This window comes from Erpetoichthys calabaricus, chromosome 1, assembly GCF_900747795.2.
Source record: "Erpetoichthys calabaricus chromosome 1, fErpCal1.3, whole genome shotgun sequence".
Classification (NCBI taxonomy): Eukaryota; Metazoa; Chordata; class Cladistia; order Polypteriformes; family Polypteridae; genus Erpetoichthys; species Erpetoichthys calabaricus.
Window position 1 is genome coordinate 67,393,336 of NC_041394.2, and position 26,821 is coordinate 67,420,156.

Genomic DNA, 26,821 nt, shown 5'->3' on the forward strand with positions numbered 1-26,821 from the left:
ATATTTTCTATTATGGTAGGGGCAGACATCCTAGAAGACACAAAGGGTGGCACATCTATTACCTAAAGTAAGAAAAGTATACAGAAGAAGGTTAGGAGGCAGACATGAGGTTTGTATTGAGAAAACTAGAAGTATATTTCTTTGGTAAACTTGAGTCCAGAAGGATGAGCAAGAGGAAATTACAGACCTTGGAAGTGAGTCTGTTATTTGAACTTCTCTTCGGGAAGAAACTGTAGGATGGTGGCTGCAGCAAGGAGTGGCAGAAAGGATGAAGATATCATGGTTATGTAAGAAAAATACACTGAGGAAGATAAGCACAACATACTAGAGTACTTTTAAACAGTATTTATGAGTTGGACAAGTGGGTAAGCCAAAGCATCTGGTAGAGAGAGTGTCAACAGGCAGAAATTATGTAGCGTTCCTTAGCACCATTTCATTCTGAGTCTCAGTCCTACGAAGGTTCCAATGCTGGTGTTGTCTTCATTGAACAATTTCTGCTAGTGTTGTTTCAAATATGATAAACCCATACTTGTACTAAAGTTGTTCCAGTTTGTTTTACTTTGTCTGAGCTTTATCCAAAATAGTATACCAAATATACAGGAGCCTCTGGTAAACTGCAAGCTTTTATGAATAGTGTTCAAAGTGACTTTGAAACTTCAACCAATAATGACAGTAAGAAGAAAATAATAAAAACTCAAAAGCTATAAAAACCAGCAAAATAAAAAAAATGTAAACTATAGTAACGCAGATATGCAAATTTCTGGTGCTTTAAGGTATAAATAACACCTCATTTATATTTCTTGCTTGTAGAAAGAAGTCAAACAAAATGACACCTTTTATTGGCTAACTAAAAAGATTACAATATGCAAGCTTTTGAGGCATCTCAGGCCCCTTCTTTAGGCAAGACACACCCTAATACTACTTGCTTGTAGAAGATAATATCTACAATTACGGGAACAAACATTCTCATTCTGGCTGCTGTTTCAGATGCTTAGTAGTTCCTGATGCTGGGAGAATAAGGAATGATTTACTGGCAATAATAAATTGGCATTTTGATTTTTTGTGGAGTTGGACCGATAAAATATTTCTGAGCATGCCACACTATCTGCTAAAGTCCCTTACTGTTGTTCCAGATTCTCATAAGATGAATAGTATCGCTTTCTATAAGTTCTGAAGCTATATTTCCTATTATGGCATAGATTAATATTTTTGTTTTTCCTTTTCCACAGATTCCTAAAATGAAGTCAAGTGTTTTAATTCTACTTTTGCTAATATGTAAGTTTTTCATAATTATTTATAATATGTAGCGGTTTGAAAATAATATAATTTTTTTTCTCCCCAATATTTTTTGCAAGTTTTAAAAACAAGACCAATATTGACAAATATGCAAGTGAAAGAGGTGGAAAGGTCTGTGAGTATTCAGTAGAAGATATAAAAAAATCTGCTATTCTTTATTGAATGATTGTGTGAAGAGTTAAAATACTAATTGGACTTGTTGAAAACAAATGCTGCAACATTATTTATCCTACACTTTAACATAGTGAACATAAACATATTATGTAATATTTTGTATGATTTGGCTGTTTTTTTCTTCATGGATTGGTTTCCCTGTGTTATTGGACTGAGGAATAATAAACAAACGCTTATTGTTCTTTTTCATGATTGCTTCCTTAACTCAATGAATTCCGGCCTGAATGCCACTCTGTGAACCTTAATTTCCCTGTTGATTCAAACTTCAAAAATGTCAGTTGGAAATATTTTAAAGGAAATAATTTTATTTCATTGTAAACTTCTTCAAACAACTGTAATCTTATTGCACTTTATTATGAGGAAACCAGCAGATAGTAAAAAAGAACTGGAGGCAGGATAAAATAGATGGTAGCCCATGATTTATTATTGTGTATGTGCGTCTGCAATGTGACTGTATATGTCTGACAGAGTGGAGGCACAAACATAACTGAGACCAAACATAACTCAGTCTGGTGACATTGATGGGGCAATGCCAAGAAAAACAGCAGCAGCAGTGGAAATCAGTTAACACTGATAACTTGCAAAGTCAACATCAAGTCACACACTGTTTAAAATTGAAAACTTGAATTATTTGTAGTATCAGTTTAATTGGCATGGTCTGGCCAAGCCAGCTAGCAATTCCACTCAAATAGAAGGAAGAAAGCTCTACAGTTAGTGTTAAATCTATTGATGTGTTGTAGCCACTAGAGGTGTAGCAGAGCCTGGGTTCAGATCATTCTGACTCCTTTTGGAGTTGCTGATGGAGCTGCTGCTTTCATGCCAGACTTGGGAGTACTTCTGGTGCAAAAATATTACATAAAGGACGCACTTCTGGGACAGGTGTAACTGCCACAAAGCAAGAAAGTTCTTTCCCAGCAGCACCCACTTTCAGCATCCAATGAACTCAACAAGGCTGCCATCCAGGACTATGCAGGCCTGCAGGTATCCAACGTGGTCCACCAGAGGAGCACTGTCATGTAGCATACCTAGCAGTCTCCCTCTGACCTTTCACTATTTCTGTCCCCCAATTTGAAGAGGGGGGCAACACCCTTCCAGGTTTGGACACCCATTCTTGCCTCCCATTCATCTTCTTTTAATCCGGTCTTTGGGCCAATCAAGGAGACATGTGTACAAGCCAAGAGGGGATGTCTGTCTAGCCATTATTTTGTCCTTACATGCCTGCCTACTGGCTGCAGTAGGGAATGCTACTTCTCTTCCTTAGGATGTAATTTCTTCTTCTTGTTTTGTACATAATCATGGCCTCCATACCTGTTAAAGGAACACCTGCCACTTCTGCTGGCAATGATATCAGGTTAGCAATATTATTGTACTCTGTCCAGTTATTTACAGTTCATCCTTAGGTGGTTAAGAAAACCAAAGAAATTAAGAGTTCAGAATTAGAAAAAGGATAAATACTGTACATAGTCATACCCATACATTTAAAAAAAAGATATTAATATACTTGGAACTTCAGTGTGTGTGTGTGAGGAGAAAATACAGGATTGTGCTTGAAAAACAAAAAGTATTTACAATTACAGATCAGAAAGTTGTTTTGCTGTTGAAAATAATAAACTTAGGCTCTTTCAAATAATATGTTTGATTTATCATGGGGAAAAATATTATGAAAAAGATTTCAAAACCAGATATTTGTGTAACTAATTTCAGATACATCACAGAAAAACATGACACATGGAAAAAAGGATCCAAAAAAACCTGGTGAGTTCATTTTTCAGTTTTTGCTCATAGACTGCAGCCATACATAATGATTGAATCAAATGTAGAGTATGTTTACCTATATCCATGCATTGCAACCCTTTTTTCACCATATTTTCCTTTGTGGCGGACGGCCGGGTCCCATGCCTGGCCGGGACGCCCCTTCGACATATGTTCTGGGGGAGCAACCATGGGCTGCTCAACACCTCCCCCAGGACGCTTGTTGGCAGCCTCCCTGGCTGACAGTGGTGCCTCAGCCTCCTGCAGGGCTCCATGGGAGATGGAGTCCTCCACAGCCCTGTTGGGATCTGGGTTGGCCGTCAGGGGGCGCGCATGGGTCCCTGAGCTCAGATGGATGAATCTTCAGCCCCACCTGGGAGTGCAACTTGAAACAGGTGATGAAGCACCTGAAGCACTTCTGGGTGGGCCATAAAAGGAGCCAGCAACCACCACTCGGCAGCCAGAGTCGGGTGGAGGAGGACAAGGTTGCCTAGGAGGAGTGGTGGTGCAGAGGAAGAATGTTTTACTTTGGTGTATTGGTGCTTTTGGGACTGTGTTGTGGCTGGAGGACACGGGGAAGATGTGCCCTCCAGCTGAAGAACATAAAAAGTTTATTTATTTTGTACATGTGCCTCCAGTGTGAATCTGTGTCAGGTCGGGTTCATATATAACGCCTTTTTAAACTTGCATTTTTTATTTTTAACATTGGACTTTTAGCAAAAGGATTCCTAAAAATGACCACATCAACTTTATGTGCATTTTGAAATCAACATATAGTCACTGTTTCTTTTTACCCAGGGATGTATACTTTTACTTCTATTGGAAAGAGCTCAAAATCCCTGATCAAATGTCAATATACATAGCTGTATGACTTCCAACATGTTTCTTTCTCTGCACCTTTTTTGATTTATCATTTTCTAGTTAAAATTATTTTTAATGTGAAATGTCCTTTTTCAATTTATATCTACAGGCGTTTTGGACTTTCTAGACTGAATCATGCATGAAATATACACTGGCCACTCCAAAGGGAAGTGTGAGGAACATATATGCTTTCACCAAGGACGTTATTCAGTTTATAACTAGATAGCCCGGAAATATGAAGCAGCAGAGCTTATAACTGTGTCATTGTGCTGTCCTTATGAGAGAGAGCAGAAGATACAGAAGCTCCTTGGTATAATTTGCATAAAAATGCAAATTTAGTGAAATGTTTCATTTCTTTCCAGTCATGAATGAACCTTGTATGGGCACCAGAATGTTACAAAGTACACACCCAAACTCAAACAAACAAGCACGATGTATTGTCAGATATTTTTGTGTGAAAGGAAAACCACTTACTGAGTTTTTAAATTATAGCAGACTAGCCAACCCGCGGCGTAGCATACGTCGCATAATCAGGCCGCTTTTTTAATGATTTTTAAGCACAGGGAAAAAATGAACATTTGAGAAATCCGTAATTTAATAATGAGTACAAAGGGTGTGTACAAAGGGCAGGGACGTAATCAGAGCGAGTGTATGACCGGCACTTACTGGGAATTCCTCGTTCGTGGGGAACAATTGCAAGCCCCGGTTTCCAGCATGAATGGGGTTCAACGGCTTACCCACGCCTCTCTGTGCCGGGTAGACACATGTTGATCCATTCAGTGTAGCATGCGTGCAGTTACCTGATGCAGGAAACTGTATAACATTGAAAGAAGTGTTGTTTCCATGAAATACATTTGAAGCGGTGGCCATGGAAGGCAAATGAACAGTCCACATTTGCAAAATCCGTAACGCTGCTTTCAGTAAGTACAATGCACACGCGTTTAATTTGTTGGCCACGTTTTGCCAGCCGTCTTTTCTGGTTTGGGCTGCTTTTGCAGAGTTACCGCTTGTGCATATTAAATCTTGAAATCCTTCGAGTAACAAATTAACTAACTAACTAACACCCACCCACCCACACACACACACACACACAACTTGTGTGAAGAAAATGCGCCCGTTCTTTCATCATTTTGTTGCAGCCTATCAAAGACTTGCTGATCATGTTTTCTAGACTCAATATACATTGGCTTTTCACTCAGCGTGGGGGCGCGCATTCATCTCGGATTATTAAATCCCGCTAGACTAATCTGCTACACGGCTGCGTTTGAAAAACCGACTTATCCCGGATGAGTTTCACCGGCATTAATGATTAGGAATCCGGTTGGAACAAAACCCTGCAGCCACAGGGGTTCACCAGGATTGAGTTTGGGAAACACTGCTGAACAAAGACGAAACCGACTCAGATGAGGATTTTGGGTGGGCAATGTAGTTGCAGCTATTGATTATTCAGTGTTGTTTGCCTGGGTGTCTGATCTGCTTGAGGGGATCAGAAATAAAAGGAAAACAATGTGAAGGCAATGTGTTCCTGTGGTATAGAGGGTCCACAGCTCCCCTTCAAAAGGCCATTTTTAAATAAATAATCATCGCGCTCACAGCGTAGCGAGGGGCGTGGAAGTGTGGCTGAAACGGTTTCCGGGTGGAGTCGTGCTGTGTGTGTTTCTCTCCTGTGCAGTGTGCGAGCGAGTGAGGAAAGAGAGAAAGCCGGTATGTTAGAGTGAGCGAGAGCAGGCTCAAAGGCAATGTATTCCTGTGGTATAGCGGGTCCATAGCTCCCCTTCAAAAGCCCATTTTTAATCAGGCGACTGACAGTAGTGGAGTCAGGCACAGAGAAGGTCAGCTGCTGAGAGAGCTTTAACAAGAAAAACAAGAAAAAGTTACTAGAATCAAGCAAAATTATCTGCCAATATAGTGAGAAAGTTTAACTTGTTAAATTTTCTAAAAATGAGATTATATATCTTACACATACAAATCTACTCAAGTCAGTTATTCTTAAAATAAGAAAAACAAGATCTATTATCTCTTTTCAAGATTGTCTGGCTTGTTAAGATTTCATTTTTTGCAGTGTACTGGATTCTGTATTTGGAGATAGGGAAGTCTGGGCTGACCTGCTTGGCATGCTGACTACGCAACACTCATCAGGAAAAGCAGTTTCAAGCAATGCAATGAGATTAACTTTCTGCAGTCATATTAGCCTTATTAGCTGTCTCATTTAAGGATGCATACTGCTTGTCTTGTTATTTGTAGTTAAAAAAGCAAAAGCTAAACTCTAAGAACTCAAAACCAATTTGAAAATTTTTCTTTGTAATGTTTTAGGCCAAATTTCAATTGGCCTTTTTCTGACTCACATTGTTCATTTTCTGAATTCTGACCTAATTCTGAAAGGGATTTTTTTTGTCATATTGCTCTGCCACTTAACACAATAAGTTCAGGAAAGCTATAATTTAATCTCCTAATTTAAGAACGTATTCATTCTGTCACTACAGCCTGAAATTTGTGAGGCAGTGGTGTATTTTTGAAAAGCTTTCCTTTGCTAGTCCATCTCTCTCACTTTTCCTACACACAGTCCTGTATCTCACAAAGGCAGAAAACAATACTTAAGTGAATGTGAACTTGAGGTATTACTGACTGAAGTGGAGAATCGCAAAAAAAAAATCTTTTTGATTTTCTGTCTGCAGGAGTCAGAAAAAAAAAGAAAAACGAGCAGATGAGTGGAGAGAGTAATAGCAATGTGACAACAGTGCACAGTGTGAATTGATGTAGGCTGTATGTGCAGAACTGCAAGATATTAAGATTATTCTTATTGAAATCGTAAAATAATTTTGCCAAGTAAAGGTCAATATTGCAATACATATCATTCTCTTTACATTCAATGTGCAACACCAAACATCTTTGAATTGCCATTACATTAATGGCGTCCATGTTTCTGCACAGTACTGCACCAGCCATCACAATACAGCGGACCTTTGTGCCACTGTACAGCAGTTTGCCACCCAATGAGGCCAAACATTGCCATCTACCTTTTAATGAACTAATGGTCTGTTCTATCATGATCGTATTTGGGAGTGCCTTTGGGAGACCATCTTCATCAAGTCCTCTCATATGAAGCCTGTAAACAAATAATATTGACTTAAGAACATTTATATTAATAATAATTCATTACATTTATATAGCGCTTTTCTCAGTACTCAAAGCGCTATCCACACAGGGAGGAACCAGGAAGCGAACCCACAATCTTCCACAGTCTCCTTACTGCAAAGCAGCAGCACTACCACTGCGCCACCTGTTATTAGATATAATGCCCAGTGGGGCTGGGCTGTCTTTTGGTCTTGGGGTCCTACAGATTTTGTTTTTTTCTCCAGCATAACTGGAGTTTTTAAAAGTTTTTTTCTGTCCTCCCAGCCATCTGACCTTATCACTAGACTCATCCTTACAGACTTACATCATGACACTGTATATGAGGATGCTACTTTTCCAGTTGATATTTATCTATTTTTAAGATCGTTTAGATTCATTTTTTTTTCTTTGTTTACCACTTAATCTTTAATATTATTGCTTAATCTTATTTGTTCTTCTTTTCTTGTAACTTTCTCTTTGACATCTAGTAAAGTGCTTTGAGCTACATTGTTTTTATAAAAATGCGCTATATAAATAAATGTTTTTGCTGTTGTTGTTTCATTATACAGTATCTCCTCTCTTGTGGTGTACACACTACTACCTAAAATAAATATTTTACAAATTGTCTTTAATGCACTAAATGTAATTGCAATCCTATCAATTAGGCTTATATACCAAAAAATAGAAACACTAAAAGCAGTTTACATTAAGCAAATGCATTAGGCGTTATCACCAACCCTGAAGACAGCTGTAATGATTGAGAGAACACATCAATTATGTGTGATAAATTAGTAAAAGAACATCAGAATGTGACTGATGCATCATTGAAATGTGCGATGAAATGAAATTTTCTGTTACTGCATTGTCCTGCCGCCTGAGGTTGGTAAAATGCTGGCACCAAAAAAGTCTGTGTAGGACTTATGGATGGTAAAACTTTTGTAACTTTAAGCCAGTTTCCATGACAAGTTTGTGTTTTAGAAATCCCAACTTCTCTGTAAGAAAAGGCTTACGAGTGGTTCTGTAAGAAAGTTTTATACACGAGGCCCCAAGGCCTTAGCAAGTGAAATACACTGCCCACCTGCATGATGGGAGAAGTTGAATCCTAACTCAATCAGTATCTGGATCAGCTTTTCTTATCATTGCCTTAAAAACTCTCTTAAGTATTTAAAAGCAGACAAGCAGAGAAATGAGGATAGATGACAGGCAGTATGCCATGCCAGCCATAATGCATACCCTTATAGTATATAAATATGGAAGCTGAATGGAGTATTGCAAGTGTTAATGAACATCTCTTTTTCAAAATATATTCATATCATTAGATTCTGAGTGCCAAATGGGAAAGAAGCATGTGAAATAAGTGGTTCTAAGCAACACACTGCTGCCTTCAAATCTAAAGTCATTACTAAGCATATACCTATTACCCTCCTTCCAATATGCTTCTCTGACCTTCGATGTGCATTTGCTTCCTTTGTGGAAAAGGTAAAGCTTATTAACTAACTGCTGGAAAAAACTGCTGCTTGCTGTGTGTCATCAGTTTTCAAGTAAATGTTTCCATCTCTGAGAGCACTCTGTACCTCTTTATTAATAGGGTGTCAGTCTGTTAATGAGAATAATGGGATTAATAATGGGATAAAAACACGTGCAGAGTCAGTTTTTATTTTTCAGGTCAGTGACCTCAAAGTTGCATATGAATGTCACAGACACCTGTTTTGAGACAATCACCCTGCCTCTGTTGCCTTTATTTTAGCTTCCTTATCTAGATAGTGTAATGGTAACAATCATGACATGGCACAGCACTCCACACAGCCCGCCTATTCACACTTCGGCTAGAGTACTTGTAAAAAGTCTTCTATTGTAGGGGAGCATAATCAGTGACCAAGGTGAATTAATAACCCAAATAATGGAAGTACAACTGGGAGTTGGCCCATTTAAAGGCCAAGGGTTCACTTGAACCGAGACTCAAAGTAAAACGTTTTAAAAGTGAGATCTGCCCTAGGATTCTGTACCATAAGAATAAGTATACCTTTCACCTTAAAGAGTTCCATCCTCTGGGAAAGGAATGTAGTGACCTCTGACAGTATCCAAAAGACCTAGGGAAGGATGGTAGGTAATTGTATCCATTTTTTTACTTTCCATGACAAAACCTAATCCAAATATTTAACTTCCCTCAATCTCTATAAATATTGAGCAGGATTAATGTGTAAACGTTCTTTTTACAGTGAGAACAATGGCCACAAGGTGGCACAGGTGTCTTTCCCAATACCAGAAAAAACAAAAATGTTGACCTGGTAGGCAGCACTATAGGTTCTTTGTGGATGGAATAGTTTGAACAATATACACTGAACTCTGTTTGGTGTTTACTGAAGCCCAGTGGAAATGAAACAGTGCTGCCAATACTGTAAGAGTCAAATACCCTCAACACTTAACACAAATGTGTCTCACAGCAAGTTTGCCTTCTCTAGAAATAGAGTGCACATCAAATTAAGAGACTTGGTTTCCTTTCTGAAAGACATTATATAAATTCTCAACACCATGTGGCGTAAGCATGAAAAAGATGTAGCAAATAATTTCCAGTTCCAGAATTGTTAGCACTTCCAATTCTCTACTTCTGTCCATTTGAAGACCTTGGAAAACTGGACTCAATGTTAATGACTTAATCAGTGTCCAAACTTAAATTTGAAGTACTGTACTCAACACCACTTCTGGTGAGGTGTGGCAGGATGTTAGGGCAGAACAATGTAAAAAAAAAAAAGGATACATTTTCCCCTTTATTTTCTTATTAATTTGATATCTCAGATGATCTTACTGACACTTTCTCCCTTTCACCTCAACTGGACCTTCCATATAATACATAGTAGAAGTTTCAAATGGAAGATATGCACCAGGATCATAACTGGTATATGATTGCTCCATATTTAAGAAGTCTGACATCCAACTCCTGGACATTTTTTAAGGGTTCCCTCACTAGTGATATCTCTCTATATATAAAATCTAATGTCTGTCTGTCTGTCTGTCCGCTTTTCACAAGAGAACTACTTAATGGAAATAGAACTGTTTTTTTTCTATAATTTGTTTGAACATTCCAATTGATTTTGCGACATCTGTCATCGCGCTACGTATCACAGTTCTCTTGCAGGGGTGATGTATTCAATTTATTCAAGTTAGAGGCTGCAGGCCAAGGGGAGGGGGAAGCGTGATGTCAGGAATGAGGAACCGGGATTGGCCCTCCCTCACTCACGTGGCAGCATCCATTCGAATCAGTCTACCTCTGGCCACATTTTGGAGTGTACCTTGCCTCCGCTAGTATTTTATAAAATGATCTTAAAACTGTGTAAAATATCTCAAAATACTTTAAAAAAACAGAAAATATTCAGTGATCTTAATCTGTAGGTAATGCAGTGTAAAATTAAAACTGCGTACTTTTTTATTCACTTATGCAAAACTGATCAATAAGCTCCTTTCCTCTTCTACTAACTGGACTGCCAATACTGATGCTCTGTGATAAAAAGGACAGAGCCGGTTATACTTCCTTAGAAGGCTGGCGTCCTTCAACATCTGCAATAAGATGCTGCAGATGTTCTATCAGACAGTTGTGGCGAGCGCCCTCTTCTACGCGGTGGTGTGCTGGGGAGGCAGCATTAAGAAGAAGGACGCCTCACGCCTGGACAAACTGGTGAGGAAGGCAGGCTCTATTGTTGGCATGGAGCTGGACAGTTGCGACGGGCGCTAAGCAGGCTCCTATCAATTATGGAGAATCCACTGCATCCACTAAACAGTATCATCTCCAGACAGAGGAGCAGCTTCAGCGACAGACTGCTGTCACTGTCCTGCTCCACTGACAGACTGAGGAGATCGTTCCTCCCCCAAACTATGCGACTCTTCAATTCCACCCGGGAAGGTAAACGTTAACATTTAACATTATACAAAGTTATTGTCTGTTTTTTACCTGCATTATTATCAATCTTTAATTTAATATTGTTTATTGTATCAGTAGGCTGCTGCTGGAGAGAGAATGTGAATTTCCCCTTGGGATTAATAAAGTATCTATCTATCTATCTATCTATCTATCTATCTATCTATCTATCTATCTATCTATCTATCTATCTATCTATCTATCTATCTATCTATCTATCTATCTATCTAATTTCCAAATAAGTTATGTGACTTTTTGCTTTCCTTGCTTGTACTTTGTTAATTTTATGGTTACGAAGAGAAGGGAACTAGTCAGCAGTCTATGCACTCCCTCCTTTAACTTATCTTTTGCTAAACTGAGCCCCAGATGGCAAGATGACCAGTCCTGCAAGTTGGTTAGTCCAGGCTAAGTTTAGACATGTGTTACAATGCCCACAGAGATATAAAAGTCAGATGACATATGGTACTGCTGGCAGGTGTTTTGTTCTCATGTTTTTGCAGGCCAAGTGACAGTAATCTGACATATACAGTATCAGTATTGGTCAATTGGATGGGGCAGATTACCATTTATGTCCCACCTCCAGGAATTCAAAATACTTCTCATGCAGCCTGGCAGGAATCAGGCCAAGAGCACTGCTAAAGTTATGCTGCCACCCAGCATTCTCAGAGAAAATATTACCACGACAAGCTGCCCTCCTGTACCAATCCTTCACGGCATATACAGACTTTCCCAGCTTGGATGCCAGACTATCCATATCCTTTTCTACACCATATTAGGACCTTTTTTCAAATCTTTCCAAATCAGGCGCTTCATTAATTAAACCTTATGGGATTTGTTAATCATTCATGCTAAATAAGGAGTCACAAGACACGTGTTGTTTTTTAACGGAATGATTAACTGTCAAACATTACTTTTCTTCCTCCTGCTTGTTTTAAATTACCCTAAGTTCTTGTCTATAAGCCGGACTCATGTATTAGCCGGAGACCAAAAATCATAAGAATTTTTAAAATAAAATCGTATCATAGATAAGCCGGACTCATGGATAAGCCGAACGTACTATAACCTATAACTAATAGAAGGGAGGGAGGTCAGTGGTCTCACTCGCGCCCATTTAATTTCTTTAAGGGGGGGGAGAGTGTGAGATATTGGCGTCTCTCTCACTCCCCGCATGGCGCGGTTGGAGCGGCCGGAGCGCGTTCTTTCTGCTCTGGGCGTCGCCGAGTCAACACGAGCGCGTAGCGGTCATTTAAATTGTGATTTTATATGTAAGCATATTTAAATATATATCGCGGATTTCTGCGGACAATGGGTCTTTTAATTTCTGGTACATGCTTCCTCAGTTGGTTTGCCCAGTTGATTTCATACAAAGGACGCTATTGGCAGATGGCTGAGAAGCTACCCGGCTTACTTTTCTGTCTCTCTTGCGCTGACTATCTGTGATCCTGACGTATGGGGATTGAGCAGGGGGGCTGTTTGCACTCCTAGACGATACGGACGCTCGTCTAAAAATGCTGAAAGATTATCTTCACGTTGCTATCTTTTGTAAAGCTGATTCCTGAAAAGACATGCTGCACAGTGCTTCGCATACTTAAAAGCTCAAAGGGCACGTATTGATTTTTGAATGAAAAACAAACTCTGTCTCTGGCTCTCCCTCTCTCTCTCTTTGTCTGCTCCTGACGGAGGGGGTGTGAGCTGCCGCCTTCAACAGCTTTGTGCCGCGGTGCTTCGCATACTTAAAAGCCAAACAGACATATTGATTTGTTTGCTTCACTCCTTTGAAGAGGAAGATATGTTTGCATTCTTTTAATTGTGAGATGGAACTGTCATCTCTGTCTTGTCATGGAGCACAGTTTAAACTTTTGAAAAAGAGACAAATGTTTGTTTGCAGTGTTTGAATAACGTTCCTGTCTCTCTACAACCTCCTGTGTTTCTGCGCAAATCTGTGACCCAAGCATGACAATATAAAAATAACCATATAAACATATGGTTTCTACTTCGCGGATATTCTTATTTCGCGGGTGGCTCTGGAACGCAACCCCCGCGATGGATGTATAAGCCGGACTTATGTATAAGCCGATATTCTATTTTTTCATTTTCACAACTTTTTTCCTTAGATAAGCCGCGGCTTATAGACAAGAACTTAGGGTAAATGATGGAATGGAATTTGAAAATAAAAGGAATAATTATCTGGCAATACTATAATATTAAGAATTTCAAAACGTGTTGATGGGTGGCCCAGTGTAGAAGTAACAAGGTCTAGGAGTGTTGGAATGTTTTCATTAATTCAATGTTGTGCAATAATGCTTAAATATTTGATTTATTTCATGTAATTTAATAGATCTTTATCCAACTGTTATATTAACATCATATTAAAACTGCATGACTTGGTTATTTTTACATTTATTTATTATTAACCTTAATGTCTTTATGTATTTATTTATATATTTGTTGAAAAGAATATACTATATTTGTGAAATAATTTATTTTTAGTTTTGAGTAGTGTCAGGAACATAATAATAATAATAATAATAACAATAATGTAAGCTTTTTCACTTTTGTCTCAGGGCTGGAGTTTGTCTTCTTCACATCATCTAACAAGATTTACAAAGGGAGTATCTCTGCAGTTGATAATGGTAAATTTATATTTAATACTTGCATAAGGTAATTGCAAATTTAGTAGGAAAAAACTTTGCAGTATATGTGGTGTGGAACTTGGCCCGGACACAGACAGGCAGACATGGTTTAAAGCATCCAACACACGTTTATTTTACAAATACTATTTACAAGTAGTGTCACACACAACCCCAAACTGCCCCAAAGTCCAGGCCTCACAATGCCATCGAATGGAGGGAGGCGGCCCCTTTTATACACATGTGTATAAACAGACGTGCTCCAGGTGCCTCCCGATTAGCTTCCGCTGGTCCTTCCTGGTGTGGCGGAAGTACTGAGGGTCAGGGCTCCACAGGCATTGGGGTGCCCCCTGGCAGTGACCACGGGCCCCTATAAGGTTGAGCTTCTAAGCTCTGTTCCCGTGGTCCTCAAAACCACCAGGGCAGTCGCCCCCTCATATGGTTTGGAGGAGGTGTAAGCCCTCCTCCAGTACTTCTGGGCGTCCCAGCTGGGTACCACCCCCAGCTGCTTGCCACAGTGTGAAGTAGGTCTTACCAGAGGAGAACATATTGTCTATGTTCCATTTAAAATACAAGTTTCATACATTTAATACAACCCAAACTTCATGTGCTTCTTTCACAGTATGGTCATACGATGCAGTGTGTTAGACACACGCCAATAGGGTACCTGTAACAGCAATTAAATATGAAATTAAATTGCATAATAAAAACAGTTTTATTCATTCAAAATCACATTAGATTATTTTGGTTTTAGCACATTAAAACTGATGCTATGCCACTATTACCATTATACTAATATCAACAATAGGGTGGTAAAAGTGTACGCTAAATGTTAGTGAAACATTATTAGTTCTACTTCTACTTTTACTTGGGAGAATTAATACCATTAAAATAAATATCTTCAGAGAATTTATGTGTCTTTTTAGAATATTCTTACATATTAATAACTTCTTTAAGAAAATGGACCCAATTGTAACTTTGTTTACTCATCCATCCATCCATCATCCAACCCGCTATATCCTAACTACAGGGTCACGGGGGTCTGCTGTAGCCAATCCCAGCCAACACAGGGCTAAAGGCAGGAAACAAACCCCAGGCAGGGCACCAGCCCACCGCAGGGGGCACACACACCCACACACTGGGGACAATTTAGGATCTCCAGTGCACCTAACCTGCATGTCTTTGGACTGTGAGAGGAAACCGGAGCACCTGAAGGAAACCCATGCAGACACAAAGGAGAACATGCAAATTCCAAGCAGGGAGGACCCTGGAAGCGAACCCAGGTCTCCTAACTGTGAGGCAGCAGAGCTACTACTGCGCCACCCCAACTTTGTTTACTTGGAACACAAAAAACGGAGGTTCTTCAGAGATTTATAGCAGAGGGGAACATGATGCTATTTAATTTGTATTATGAGAATGTGGAAAAATCTAGAAAGAAATTAAACCCTACCTACTGGATTAGCTCTAACTCAGCACCTGCTGAAATCCAGGGGTTCAACACTTCATCAGAATATAATACTAAAGGAAAACACATATCACTGCTTAGATGTTACTGTCAATTGCGCCCTTTCAAAGTTATCATTTATTTCTACTATACTTAAAATACACAACAACCTTTCATCATTACATTTTATTTGCCAGAAGTAAATTAGAGAATTTGCTAAAAGGAACCTGCCAGCTTTTTTAACCTTCTCTGTGGAAAATAGAATATCTACCAGTGATAGGTAGTATCTCCAAACTTTACTATATTTTTTCATAACAGTGCATGCCTAGATAATCTGAAGCATCAACTGGAACAGAAACTTTTAAATTACAATTTCAAACAAAGAGTGGATGCCAATAATCAATAAAATACACTTCTCATGAATTTGTGGAATGCATGGTTTAATTCAGAGATGTACATTGCACACATATTTACCAAGCTCTCATCTTTGTAATACATCATGAACGGAGTATTGAAACAGAACATTTTAAGAGCAGATAACTTTCCTGTTAACAGCCTCCTTTATTTAGTTTTTACAACATATGTACAGACATGCATAGGAAAAGTCCTGTCTTCAAAAAAAATAACCCACTCTGGAATAGAGGGAAAAAGATTATGAAAGCTCTGTGAGGAGTGGTGTGCTCTGTGTAAATGAGATATGGCCAAACAAGGTAAAGCATATAGCTTCCCACAGCAGCACAGGCTCAGCCACAATCCTGCCTCTTTTTCCACTGTCACATTTGGTTTTAGTTTTCTTTCTTTTTAACCTCCAAACTCGTCATTCCTTTTTTTACTTGATCTGTTTCTTGTCTGGCTCTCTCACTCTGTCCTACTATGGCTCCTTTTATTGCTAAGCAGGCGTAGATGGTATTGCAAATCCCAGAATGCTAATGAGGACACTGGATGAACTTTGCTCATCTGCACATGCAACAAGATCCAGCCAACCTCCCCATCAACACCCCAGGGGCAGTTGTTCATGGTACTGCATGCACCTATGCTAGCTCCCTGGGAATGAGTTCTTTCGTAATTGTGGTGTGTTACATAACCAAAAATCTATACAGATATAACATAAAAGGTGAAACCCCTCCCTAGTGATACGGCGGTAAGAAATCATGCAGGAGCTGCATATCAGACGGATGTAGCCAATGACAAAACCTGGTCCAGGAGTTGGGCCCTGAGGCGCAGAGTCTGTCGGTGTTGTCAGTGCATTGGAAGGCATTTTCAGGAACAGATGACAGTATCTCCCATCCATTTGTTGACCTCAAAGGTCTACCGGGCAATGTTCCAAGGCTTTATACTCTTTCTTCACGTTCAGGGCCCCCCATAGGCGAACATGCAATCCAAACAAGGCAACAGTGCTTAAACAAGGATACAATTCCTTGCTAACTTAACAGATAGAAATAGTACACAGCATCTCATAGTCTGACTGCACGCTTCCCAGTTGTTCCAATCTGTCTTATGTCAAACTGTTTTCCTAGCAGTTTTATGTGAACCCCTGTGCTTAATCTGGCTATGTGTCAGCTGTGCATGTGAGCAGAAAAAAGCAGATTTTATAAGACAGATTTGCACAGAGCACAATGACATATTGAACTTATGCTTATATATGCCCACCCGAAGCCTGTGTGTAGTGTTTTTTAACTAATACCTGTAGACAGCCACACACTCCTAATGTATGTCATCACATTTCCACACTTTTTTTTTGTACTTTGAACTTCATTATTATTGTGGAAATACTGTTATGATTATGAAGTTTCCATTCCTTCATTTTGTGCATTTTTTTAAAAAGAACTCAATATGATTTTTATGTTTCACAAGCAGCCATATTGTTTGAGGTCACTCAAACTTATTGTAATGGACAGCTGGGATTCTTACCTGGCCAGAACGCCTCCATAACGGAAAGACTGGAGCAAGGAGCTTGCATGGGGCAATAAATCCCCCAGGATGACAGAAGGCAGCCCCCCTGGCTTGCTGCAGTGCCACAGGTTTGGAGCATGGAAGCTCAACCCTGCAGGGGCCTGTGGCCACTGCCAGGGGTCGCATGGAGAATGGCTGAGCCCTCATATGCAGGGCTGTCACCACACCCAGAAGTGCAGATTGAAGGAGATTGTGGAACACTTGGAGCTCTTCTGAGTACTCTATAAAAGGGGCTGCATCACTCCATTCAGGGAGCCAGAGTCGGGAGGAAGAGGGATGAAGCTTGCCTGTGGAGGAGTGGAGGTGGAAGGACAGATAGAGAAGAGAGAAAAGTGCAACATTGTATATTGTGCTTCTGTACTGTGCTGCTGAGGGGAACAACTGGGGAAGAGTTTCCCCATCTAAATAAACGTGTGTTGCTGCCCTTGTGTCTGTGTCTGTCATGTCAGGTGTTTGGGGAGCTGTGTGCCCCCTGGTGGCCCACACATGTCAAGTGACACTTGGGTCGTGTTATGTATTATACCAGTGTACTTTACCTAGAAAACTTTGGAGGCACAATACCTTCAGTGTCCATGTTTCCGGATATTCTACAAAATCCTGTTGTGCATTATTTATTTCAAAATCATTTTAGGGAGATAGGATTTTTTGTGCGTTTATTTTTGACTTTACTTTTTCATTTATGTATTGGGCTTTGGTGATTAATATTCTTTTGACTTATTAGCTTTTGGACCCCTGCTTTGTTGTTTGACACCTTGCTGACTCTAACATTTCCCAATCCGTGTGAGACATTAACCTTCTCAGTCACTGTCCTTACAGAGTCAGAACAAATTGTGAACAATATCATCGGGCACCTGCATCACTGAGTCACATGATTTGGGAGTATTCTACAATTAGACTTTATTCAAATACAATTTTCACATATTAATTAGACAGGCTGATGTCTTGTATCCACCTAGGCTTTGTCTTTCTTGTGCTTATTTTATATTTTGATCACTTTTAATTTTGTTGCATCTTAGTTAATTATTAAATAGCTGTAGTTTTTGTTCTATTAGATTACTGGATTGAGAATTTTTGTTCAGTGTATTAATTCATGCACTTTTTGCATCATTGTTGAAAATCTGGAATTTTAGGTAATGACTCGTGTAATTGTGTTTTTCCAAATTTACCAAAGTTCATCAGCTCTAGCATAAAGATGGGATTCAGCAAAAGCCTGACGTGCTGAAATGATTCCACAGACGAAATATCTTCATTTTTAAAAATTTTAGTTAAAATTCAAAGTAAAACAGTTCACACAAAAAATAAAATTGCCAATAAAGGAAAAGTTCTTGTTAAGGAAAGTTCTGTTCAAGCTTAAATCTTGTTACAGTTCAAATTGTTACAGATCACTTCAAAATGTTTCTGAACCATTTCAAAACAGTCACAAAACTGTATGGTTATCACATTTCTATGCTGAAAATGGGTCTTTTAAGCCCCTATGTACTGGGACCTATTCTAAACAACAACTGACACAATTAACACATTATATCTCAGTTATAGCAAGAAAGTTCTATCTCTTACTAACTTATTGGGGGAAAAGACTATACCATTGACTATGAAAGAAATTTACAGTATATTCTATTCAAATTAAGCAAACACTAATATGCATTTAACTCAAAGCTTTAATTTTCTAAGATTGGCTCTTATAACTCGTTTGTTTTGGTATTTAACAAAATACTCCACCCAAAAACAGCCCATCATTTCTGTGGTTTCCAACTGAACCAACCACAGATCGAAAATTCTCCAAAAAAAAAAAAACATTTCTGAAAACCAAAACTTGAATTTGCAGTGTGTCAAGCACTACACTGTATCCACGCAAATGAAGAGATGTGTAGGCATTCCCTGCCGTAGCCTCCTGTCTACCTGAAAGGATAACAACATATCTACAGCTACTGTAACATTTCTTTGATGTTGTAAACAAAAAGAAGAGACAGCTTCTTATAACAATGTTTCTAACTAAAGCATTGTCAATTTTGTGGCCTCGACTCTCAATATTTGAAGATCTTTAGACTTAACCCTCCTCAAATCCTGCCATTAGAATTGTAGCAACCTCAAGGTCTGGACTTGTTAGAGACAAGTGACGGGAATACCTGGAGAAGCGGTCTTTCAAGCAGGTAAATTGGGAGGGCACAGACACAGCAGTTATCTAGCAATTTGATGATTATTCCAGGCTGCTACAGCCCATGGGGTTGGACACTTGGCTTCTGGCTAGACTTGGTTTTGGACCCTGGGCTTGGGTTTAATCACAGAGAGCTGAAGGAACAGAGTTACAAAGGAACTAAGTAGCTAGGAGTCTGGCACTGCACTGAAAAAGCCTGACTGTCTTTTTTAGGTCAATTCTCTAGTAATCAGCTTAAAGAGGCTAATTCCATTCCTCCATCTTTCACACCCCCTGGGTTATTACAGTATTATTAAGAGTCCTGCAAAGTGTCAAGGTCTGCAATCAGTGTGTTGATGCAGTATGTGTATGAAAGAGACATATTTTCTAAACATACTTGTTACAGCTACTTTAATTTTTTTTTGAATTTCTAGAAGATGTCAGGTTGTAAGCTTATGATTAGGAGTTAGTAGTTTGAGAGTAATTGTGAGGCAGATGGACAGACCTTAGCATTTTTATATATATACAGTACATTACAGGATGCCGTGTTGATTTCATTGTTACATAGAGCTGCCCAATCAAGAGTACTAAAATACCTGAACTACCTCAACTTCTACATTCTAATGAGAACAGGAGTTAGAAACATATCAGTCCACACAGTGAGGTGTACCTTATGGTTCATTGCTCAGGCTCCTTGGTTCAATTGCATCTTGTTTTTCCAATGTTTTCAGCAGTTAGTGTTTTAAGAACTCTCACAGTGATCTGTTCTTGGAAGCATAACAAAATGTTTAGTGATCAATTAACCGTTTGCTTCAGTAAGGCAAGCACCCCCTTTCTTGTTTGTATTACCTAAGAAAATCTTGGTTTTTCTCTTTTGATTTCTTAGCATTATAACACCCCCACCCCCCTTTAGGAATTTAGTGTTGAAGACTTTTGTTAACAGTTATGGCCTAGGCAATTGGAAGCTTGCTGAAGAACAAGAGCTTATGCCTGGCTAAGAACTGGTGCAGCTTCTTTATAAACAGAGAAGGTTTAAATTCCTATTGTGCTCTTGGGTATACAGAAGTCCAAAGTGGTCATTGAGGAAATTAATGTCTGATAAGTCTCACCAAGGAAAGAAGCAGTGCCAACTTTATTGTATAAGGGGTGAAGTGGCACTAGGACCACTTACTGTATGTGGGGCCCTAGCCTGGGGCCTCTGCTACAATTATAGGGTCAACCCCACCCATGTAAGTAATTTAGAGGGTTTGGTTGGAAATGACCCTGGGATTGCTCTTTGTCAAACTCATATTGAGTGTTGTAAGAGAAGGAGACAACCACGATAAGGAGTTGAGGTATCAGCCTAGTCACCCTATTTAATTGGTTTGCAAAAACAAAGAAGAGACATGCAATAATTGCAGGGACGTCTTTACATAGTTCACAATAAAACTGCCAAAGATGGTGGAGCCTCTGGCTTTGGGTCCTTCCAGCAGGAAAAAGCAGATGGACAGACACCGGAAGTGACGTCAGAGGTGTTATAGCAATCAATCATTTTATCTGCAGAGGGAGAAGAAAAAAAGGCATAATAGGATACAAAGCCAACCCCTGGAGCAGCAGTAGAAATACAGTGACTAGAGCCCTTCAGCTGCCCCCTATGCGCACATGTGTGACAGTGTGGACTAAGAGAAATAGAAGAACAAGTTATCTATATATATAATTCACTAAACCAGAAGACAAGTAGCCAACCATGGAAAGCATGCTGGAAGGGGCGTGGATTCACTAAGCCGCCAACAAGTAAGACACCCATGGCATACGCAGGAAGGAGCCACGCCCACCAACTCTAAGACCATTGGATGCGACGACAACTCGCAGAGCCATGCCCACCAACTCGGACGCGACGACATCAGAAAAAACGGCGTCATTTATATTCGTCTGTCGTAGAGGCCACATGCACCTCTAAGCCACGTTGACTGTTCATAGAGGCATGTTTCTCACGGAGGTGAATCTCAATATGCAGCGTGTAAAACGGTTTGCGAGGGGTATCCCATGGGATCCTTAAAACAATCCTTTACAACTGAGGTTAAAACACAATGAAGTAAGCAGTCTTTAAAAACCAATACGCCCTGTGCCTCTGTTTCATTAGCGTCGGCTGTCCTCCAATTGTAAGTCACGGACAATTGTATGTTCCCCTCTCAAAACACAATGAAGGAAGCAGTCTTTAAAAATCAATAAGCCCTGTGCCTCTGTTTCATTAGCGTCTCACCTGCTTCATCCAATGGTCTTAAAGTTGGTGGCTGGGGCTCCGTGAGTTGCTCTTGCGAGCGGGCACATGACCAGGGGGTGTGTAAGCTTAGAGAACGAGGGTGGAGGGGGAAGGACCAGGTAAGAAGAGGCATGTTTGTCGCGGAACTGAATCGCTGAATGACCGTGCGACGACGGTCAGCTGGCAAAAACTGGCCGACAAAAGCGTGTGCATTATACTTACTGAAAGGAGCATTACGGATTTTGCAAATGTTCGTTTTTTTCCCTCCTTTTAGACAACTGTGTCTTTCCGGAAGTGTTCAGCAATCAATATATTATTTTTGCGGCGTTTGCCTGCAGGACCACGTGCATCGAGCGAGCAAGAGAGACAGCGACAGCGTGTGACACACACACACACACAGGCGGGAGAGAGAGCGCGCTGGACACATAGGAATAATAATACTTCCTTACATTGATATACCGATACTGATTCTCAGTATTCAAAGCGCTATCCACACAGGAAGGAACCGGGAAGCGAACACACAATCTTCCAGAGTCTCCTTACTGCAAACCAACAACACTACTACAGCCCCACAAGGCAGTTAAAAAATACACCGGGCTTGAATTTGTTTTCACTTCTGTGCATAGCATAGCATGTTACTTTTCTTGGTGGCTTATTACATTTCGGATGTTTCACATGTACATTGTTTCCCCTGTGCTTAAAAGACATTAAAAAAGTGTTTCTCAACTACGCCATGGTCTTAATGTTGATGGGCGGGTCTCCGTGACTTGCTCTTGCAAGTGGACACATGACCAGGGGGTGTGTAAGCTTAAAGAACGAAGGTGGACGGGGGAGGACCAGGTAAGAAGAGGCATGTTTGTCTCGGAACTGAATCGCTGAATGAAATTAAACGCTTGTGCATTGTACTTACTGAAAGCACCATTACGGATTTTGCAAATGTTCATTTTTTTCTCTCCTTTTAGACAACTGTGTCTTTCCGGAAGTGTTCAGCTATCAATATATTATTTTTGCGGCGTTTGCCTACAGGACCACGTGCAGCGAGAGCGTGTGACACACACACACACACACACGCACGCACACACACACACACACAGACAGACAGACGCGCACTCGCGCGAGAGAGTGTGCTGGACACATAGGAATAATAATACTTCGTTACATTGATATAGCGGTGTTCTCAGTATTCAAAGCACTATCCACACAGGAAGGAACCGGGAAGCATACACACAATCTTTCAGAGTCTCCTTACCGCAAAGCAGCAACACTACTACAGCCCCACAAGGCAGTTAAAAAATACACGGGGCTCGAATTTGTTTTCACTTTTGTAGATAGCATTGTTGCAATTTTACTTTTCTTGGTGGCTTATTACATTACGGATGTTTCACATGTTCATTGTTTCCCCTGTGCTTAAAAGACATTAAAAAAGTGTTTCTCAACTGTGACTACAAGTACTGACAACTGTGTCGTTCAGGAAGTGGTCACCCATCAATACATAATTACGCGGCGTATGGCTAGTACTGTATATTAGCAGAAGGAAAAGAGGACATTTGTTAGAGAGAGAAAATGAGAGACAGGAATTGATAGGGAGTGTTGTCCACTTAAAGTACCTCATCTCAAGTGTGTGAGTCATCTCCCCTGTTAAACTGAGGTTCAAGGCCTGCCTTGCAGGTCCAAAGAGAGACAAGAGATTTTGGATTTACTTTTGTTTATTTGTGGTTTGGTTACTTTATATATTTATGTGTCCCTTGTTTGTTTAGTCTGTATAATAAACACTGTTTTGCGATAATTTAGTCTTACTGCCATTATTTTGGATTTGGGGCCTATAAATTTGTGCCTTCTACATTTAGCATATTATTAAATGTAACTTTTATGTAACTTGAGTTATTAAAAGATGTGGAGGATTTCAATGTTGCATCCTCCCAATTAAGTCCTTGGTCTTCCTCTGACATAATGCATAGGTTTTATCAATTCGTGATTGGAGAGGTCCGTGGCACTGTATGTTTTTAAATGAATAAATAAATGCTCTAACTTCATGGAAGTACGTGTGCAAGCAGCCCAGGATGTTTGTTGAGGTGATTGGGGCTGATCTCGTTTGCACGTGACAGCATGATTAGTTCTATGTTGCACCCACAGAGGGATAAAAAGGGAGACTGTGTGAGTGAAAAGAAAAAAAGACAAGAACAATGACAGAGAAGGATCGGAAGTTAAATGGAACGGAAAGAAAAATAAATGGCAGGAACAAAGCCAATGCAGAGAAATGTAGGCAGTCAGCCAGGAAGAAAGCCCCAGGGAGGTGTGCATTGCCCGCACTTGAGGGTGCATGAAGAGTATCACTCCGGCTGACAGTCTTTAGGTCGCTGTTATGACCCATTTATTTAGAGGGTTCCCTCGTAAGGCCGAGGAGTGACAGCAGGAGTCAGAGCAGGAAGGCTTGGCATGGCACCCTGCTGGGAGCCTGTGATGGCAGCATGGTCCCAAGCCTGGATCTTAAAGGTTTCTGTGCCTGTCAGGAGGATGTCTCCTCTGGCTACAGGATCCCATCAGGGGTAAGCAAAGGAGACATTAGTTTTAAAAAGTATTTACCAGGGCTTGTGAGTTTTTATAGAACCGTTACTTGCCGTGTGTTTTAACCTCATTTTAAAGGCTCATTTATTGTTTGATTTTGGACCTTTTTTAACATCCACAATTCACTTGACTTTATGGAAGGATTATTTATTTATTTACTTACTTATAGACAAGCACTGCACTGAATTTGCACATTGGGCTTTTGAATCTTTGTTTGTTTGGTTTTAAAATAAAAGCATCTGCACACTTACACAACCATTTGACTATGTGTGTTCTCATTTACTGTGGCTCATTCTCAGGTGTGTTATCAACAGTTCAAGTGGCTCCTAGATGTGTCACAAGGATTGTGGAGCCTACCTGGACTGTCACACAATTGGACTAATATTTAGTGACTTTTCTTGTGGTTGTAAAGAAACCACAGATAGGGACTAAACCAGCAGCCTTGTATATTATGGTCTAGTTCCTAAATGCTATACAATTCAGACTGCCACTAACAGAATGCAGAAATATTTATTAAAAGTATGAGGGGGTTTAGTGTTTCACAGTGTAAGATGGCTCGGTGTTTTGGACAGACTATATAAAAATATAAGTTAGTATAAGAGTCAGATTTACTGTATGCTGTTGTATTTATTGTCTGTCATTAGTAATATACTGTCAGATTCCTATGGGAGATATGCAAGAATTTCTATTTGAAAATAGATTTGAACTTTAATTTTAAAATGTAAGAAAATGCAATTATATTTTAATGGTTAAGGCAATGTATTGTAAAGTACATTAATGTTTGTTCGGTGAAAATGCAATAATGCTACAGAAATGAACTCATAACATTTACATAAAAATAAAAATGTATCAATAAATTTTAATAGTCTTAAATTGTCTAGGCCTGATCTGTGTGATGCTAAGAGCTCCTTTAAAATGTGTAGAAGATTGTAATCTTTAAAATTAAGTGGTAAAATCATTGCCTTGTGGTTTAATTTTTTAAATATTTGATTTTTTAGAGTACACCTCATCTGTGTCCTACAGTGTTGCAGAATTTAACTCTGTGGCCAATGAAATGGCATGGTTTAAGGCTCAGAACTACTGCAGGAATATAAACTCAGAACTGGTAACTGTGGATAATGAAGAAGAAAATCAATTACTCATAAAAATATCAGAAAAGCCAAAATTTTGGATTGGGATGCATCGCAATGGTGACCAGTGGCAATGGTCGAATCAGGATAAAGTTACATATTCAAAATGGAAAAGAGATTTCTTCTGTGCTTTTGTCCATTCTGATGGCTCGTGGGATGATTCAGTCTGTCATGACAGTAAAAAATTCATGTGCTACAGCCGTAATGTATCAGTTTTAAGTATGATTAATACTGAAGTGAGTTTGAAAGCATTTAATTTAAACCAAAAACTAACATGTTATGAGTAAGATCCCCCCTCCAGCAGATCCCCCGTGACATTATTGGATAATGGATGGATGGAGAAACATACAGTGGTGTGAAAAACTATTTGCCCCCTTCCTGATTTCTTATTCTTTTGCATGTTTGTCACACAAAATGTTTCTGATCATCAAACACATTTAACCATTAGTCAAATATAACACAAGTAAACACAAAATGCAGTTTGTAAATGGTGGTTTTTATTATTTAGGGAGAAAAAAAAATCCAAACCTACATGGCCCTGTGTGAAAAAGTAATTGCCCCCCTGAACCTAATAACTGGTTGGGCCACCCTTAGCAGCAATAACTGCAATCAAGCGTTTGTGATAACTTGCAATGAGTCTTTTACAGCGCTCTGGAGGAATTTTGGCCCACTCATCTTTGCAAAATTGTTGTAATTCAGCTTTATTTGAGGGTTTTCTAGCATGAACCGCCTTTTTAAGGTCATGCCATAGCATCTCAATTGGATTCAGGTCAGGACTTTGACTAGGCCACTCCAAAGTCTTCATTTTGTTTTTCTTCAGCCATTCAGAGGTGGATTTGCTGGTGTGTTTTGGGTCATTGTCCTGTTGCAGCACCCAAGATCGCTTCAGCTTGAGTTGACGAACAGATGGCCGGACATTCTCCTTCAGGATTTTTTGGTAGACAGTAGAATTCATGGTTCCATCTATCACAGCAAGCCTTCCAGGTCCTGAAGCAGCAAAACAACCCCAGACCATCACACTACCACCATCATATTTTACTGTTGGTATGATGTTCTTTTTCTGAAATGCTGTGTTCCTTTTACGCCAGATGTAACGGGACATTTGCCTTCCAATAAGTTCAACTTTTGTCTCATCAGTCCACAAGGTATTTTCCCAAAAGTCTTGGCAATCATTGAGATGTTTCTTAGCAAAATTGAGACGAGCCCTAATGTTCTTTTTGCTTAACAGTGGTTTGCGTCTTGGAAATCTGCCATGCAGGCCGTTTTTGCCCAGTCTCTTTCTTATGGTGGAGTCGTGAACACTGACCTTAATTGAGGCAAGTGAGGCCTGCAGTTCTTTAGACGTTGTCCTGGGGTCTTTTGTGACCTCTCGGATGAGTCGTCTCTGCGCTCTTGGGGTAATTTTGGTTGGCCGGCCACTCCTGGGAAGGTTCACCACTGTTCCATGTTTTTGCCATTTGTGGATAATGGCTCTCACTGTGGTTCGCTGGAGTCCCAAAGCTTTAGAAATGGCTTTATAACCTTTACCAGACTGATAGATCTCAATTACTTCTGTTCTCATTTGTTCCTGAATTTCTTTGGATCTTGGCATGATGTCTAGCTTTTGAGGAGCT

General features: G+C 39.8%; 1 protein-coding gene across 6 annotated transcripts in view; it reads left to right on the forward strand.

Moving 5' to 3' along the window:
* Positions 1 to 1,233: 1,233 nt before the first annotated feature.
* LOC114651415 (macrophage mannose receptor 1-like) overlaps positions 1,234 to 26,821 on the forward strand; it is a 425,221-nt gene continuing 399,633 nt past the window's right edge. For 5 of the 6 annotated variants that reach the window (XR_007936117.1, XM_051932998.1, XM_051932993.1 and 2 more), the window contains exons 1-3: positions 1,234 to 1,275; positions 3,175 to 3,225; positions 13,675 to 13,743. Coding sequence is in view for 5 of the 6 variants with exons in the window: in XM_051932998.1 (XP_051788958.1) it covers positions 1,239 to 1,275; positions 3,175 to 3,225; positions 13,675 to 13,743 (157 nt within the window). In the remaining variant the exon portion in view is untranslated. The remainder of the gene's footprint in view (positions 1,276 to 3,174; positions 3,226 to 13,674; positions 13,744 to 26,821) is intronic. The other variant, XM_028801309.2, reaches the window with a different exon arrangement.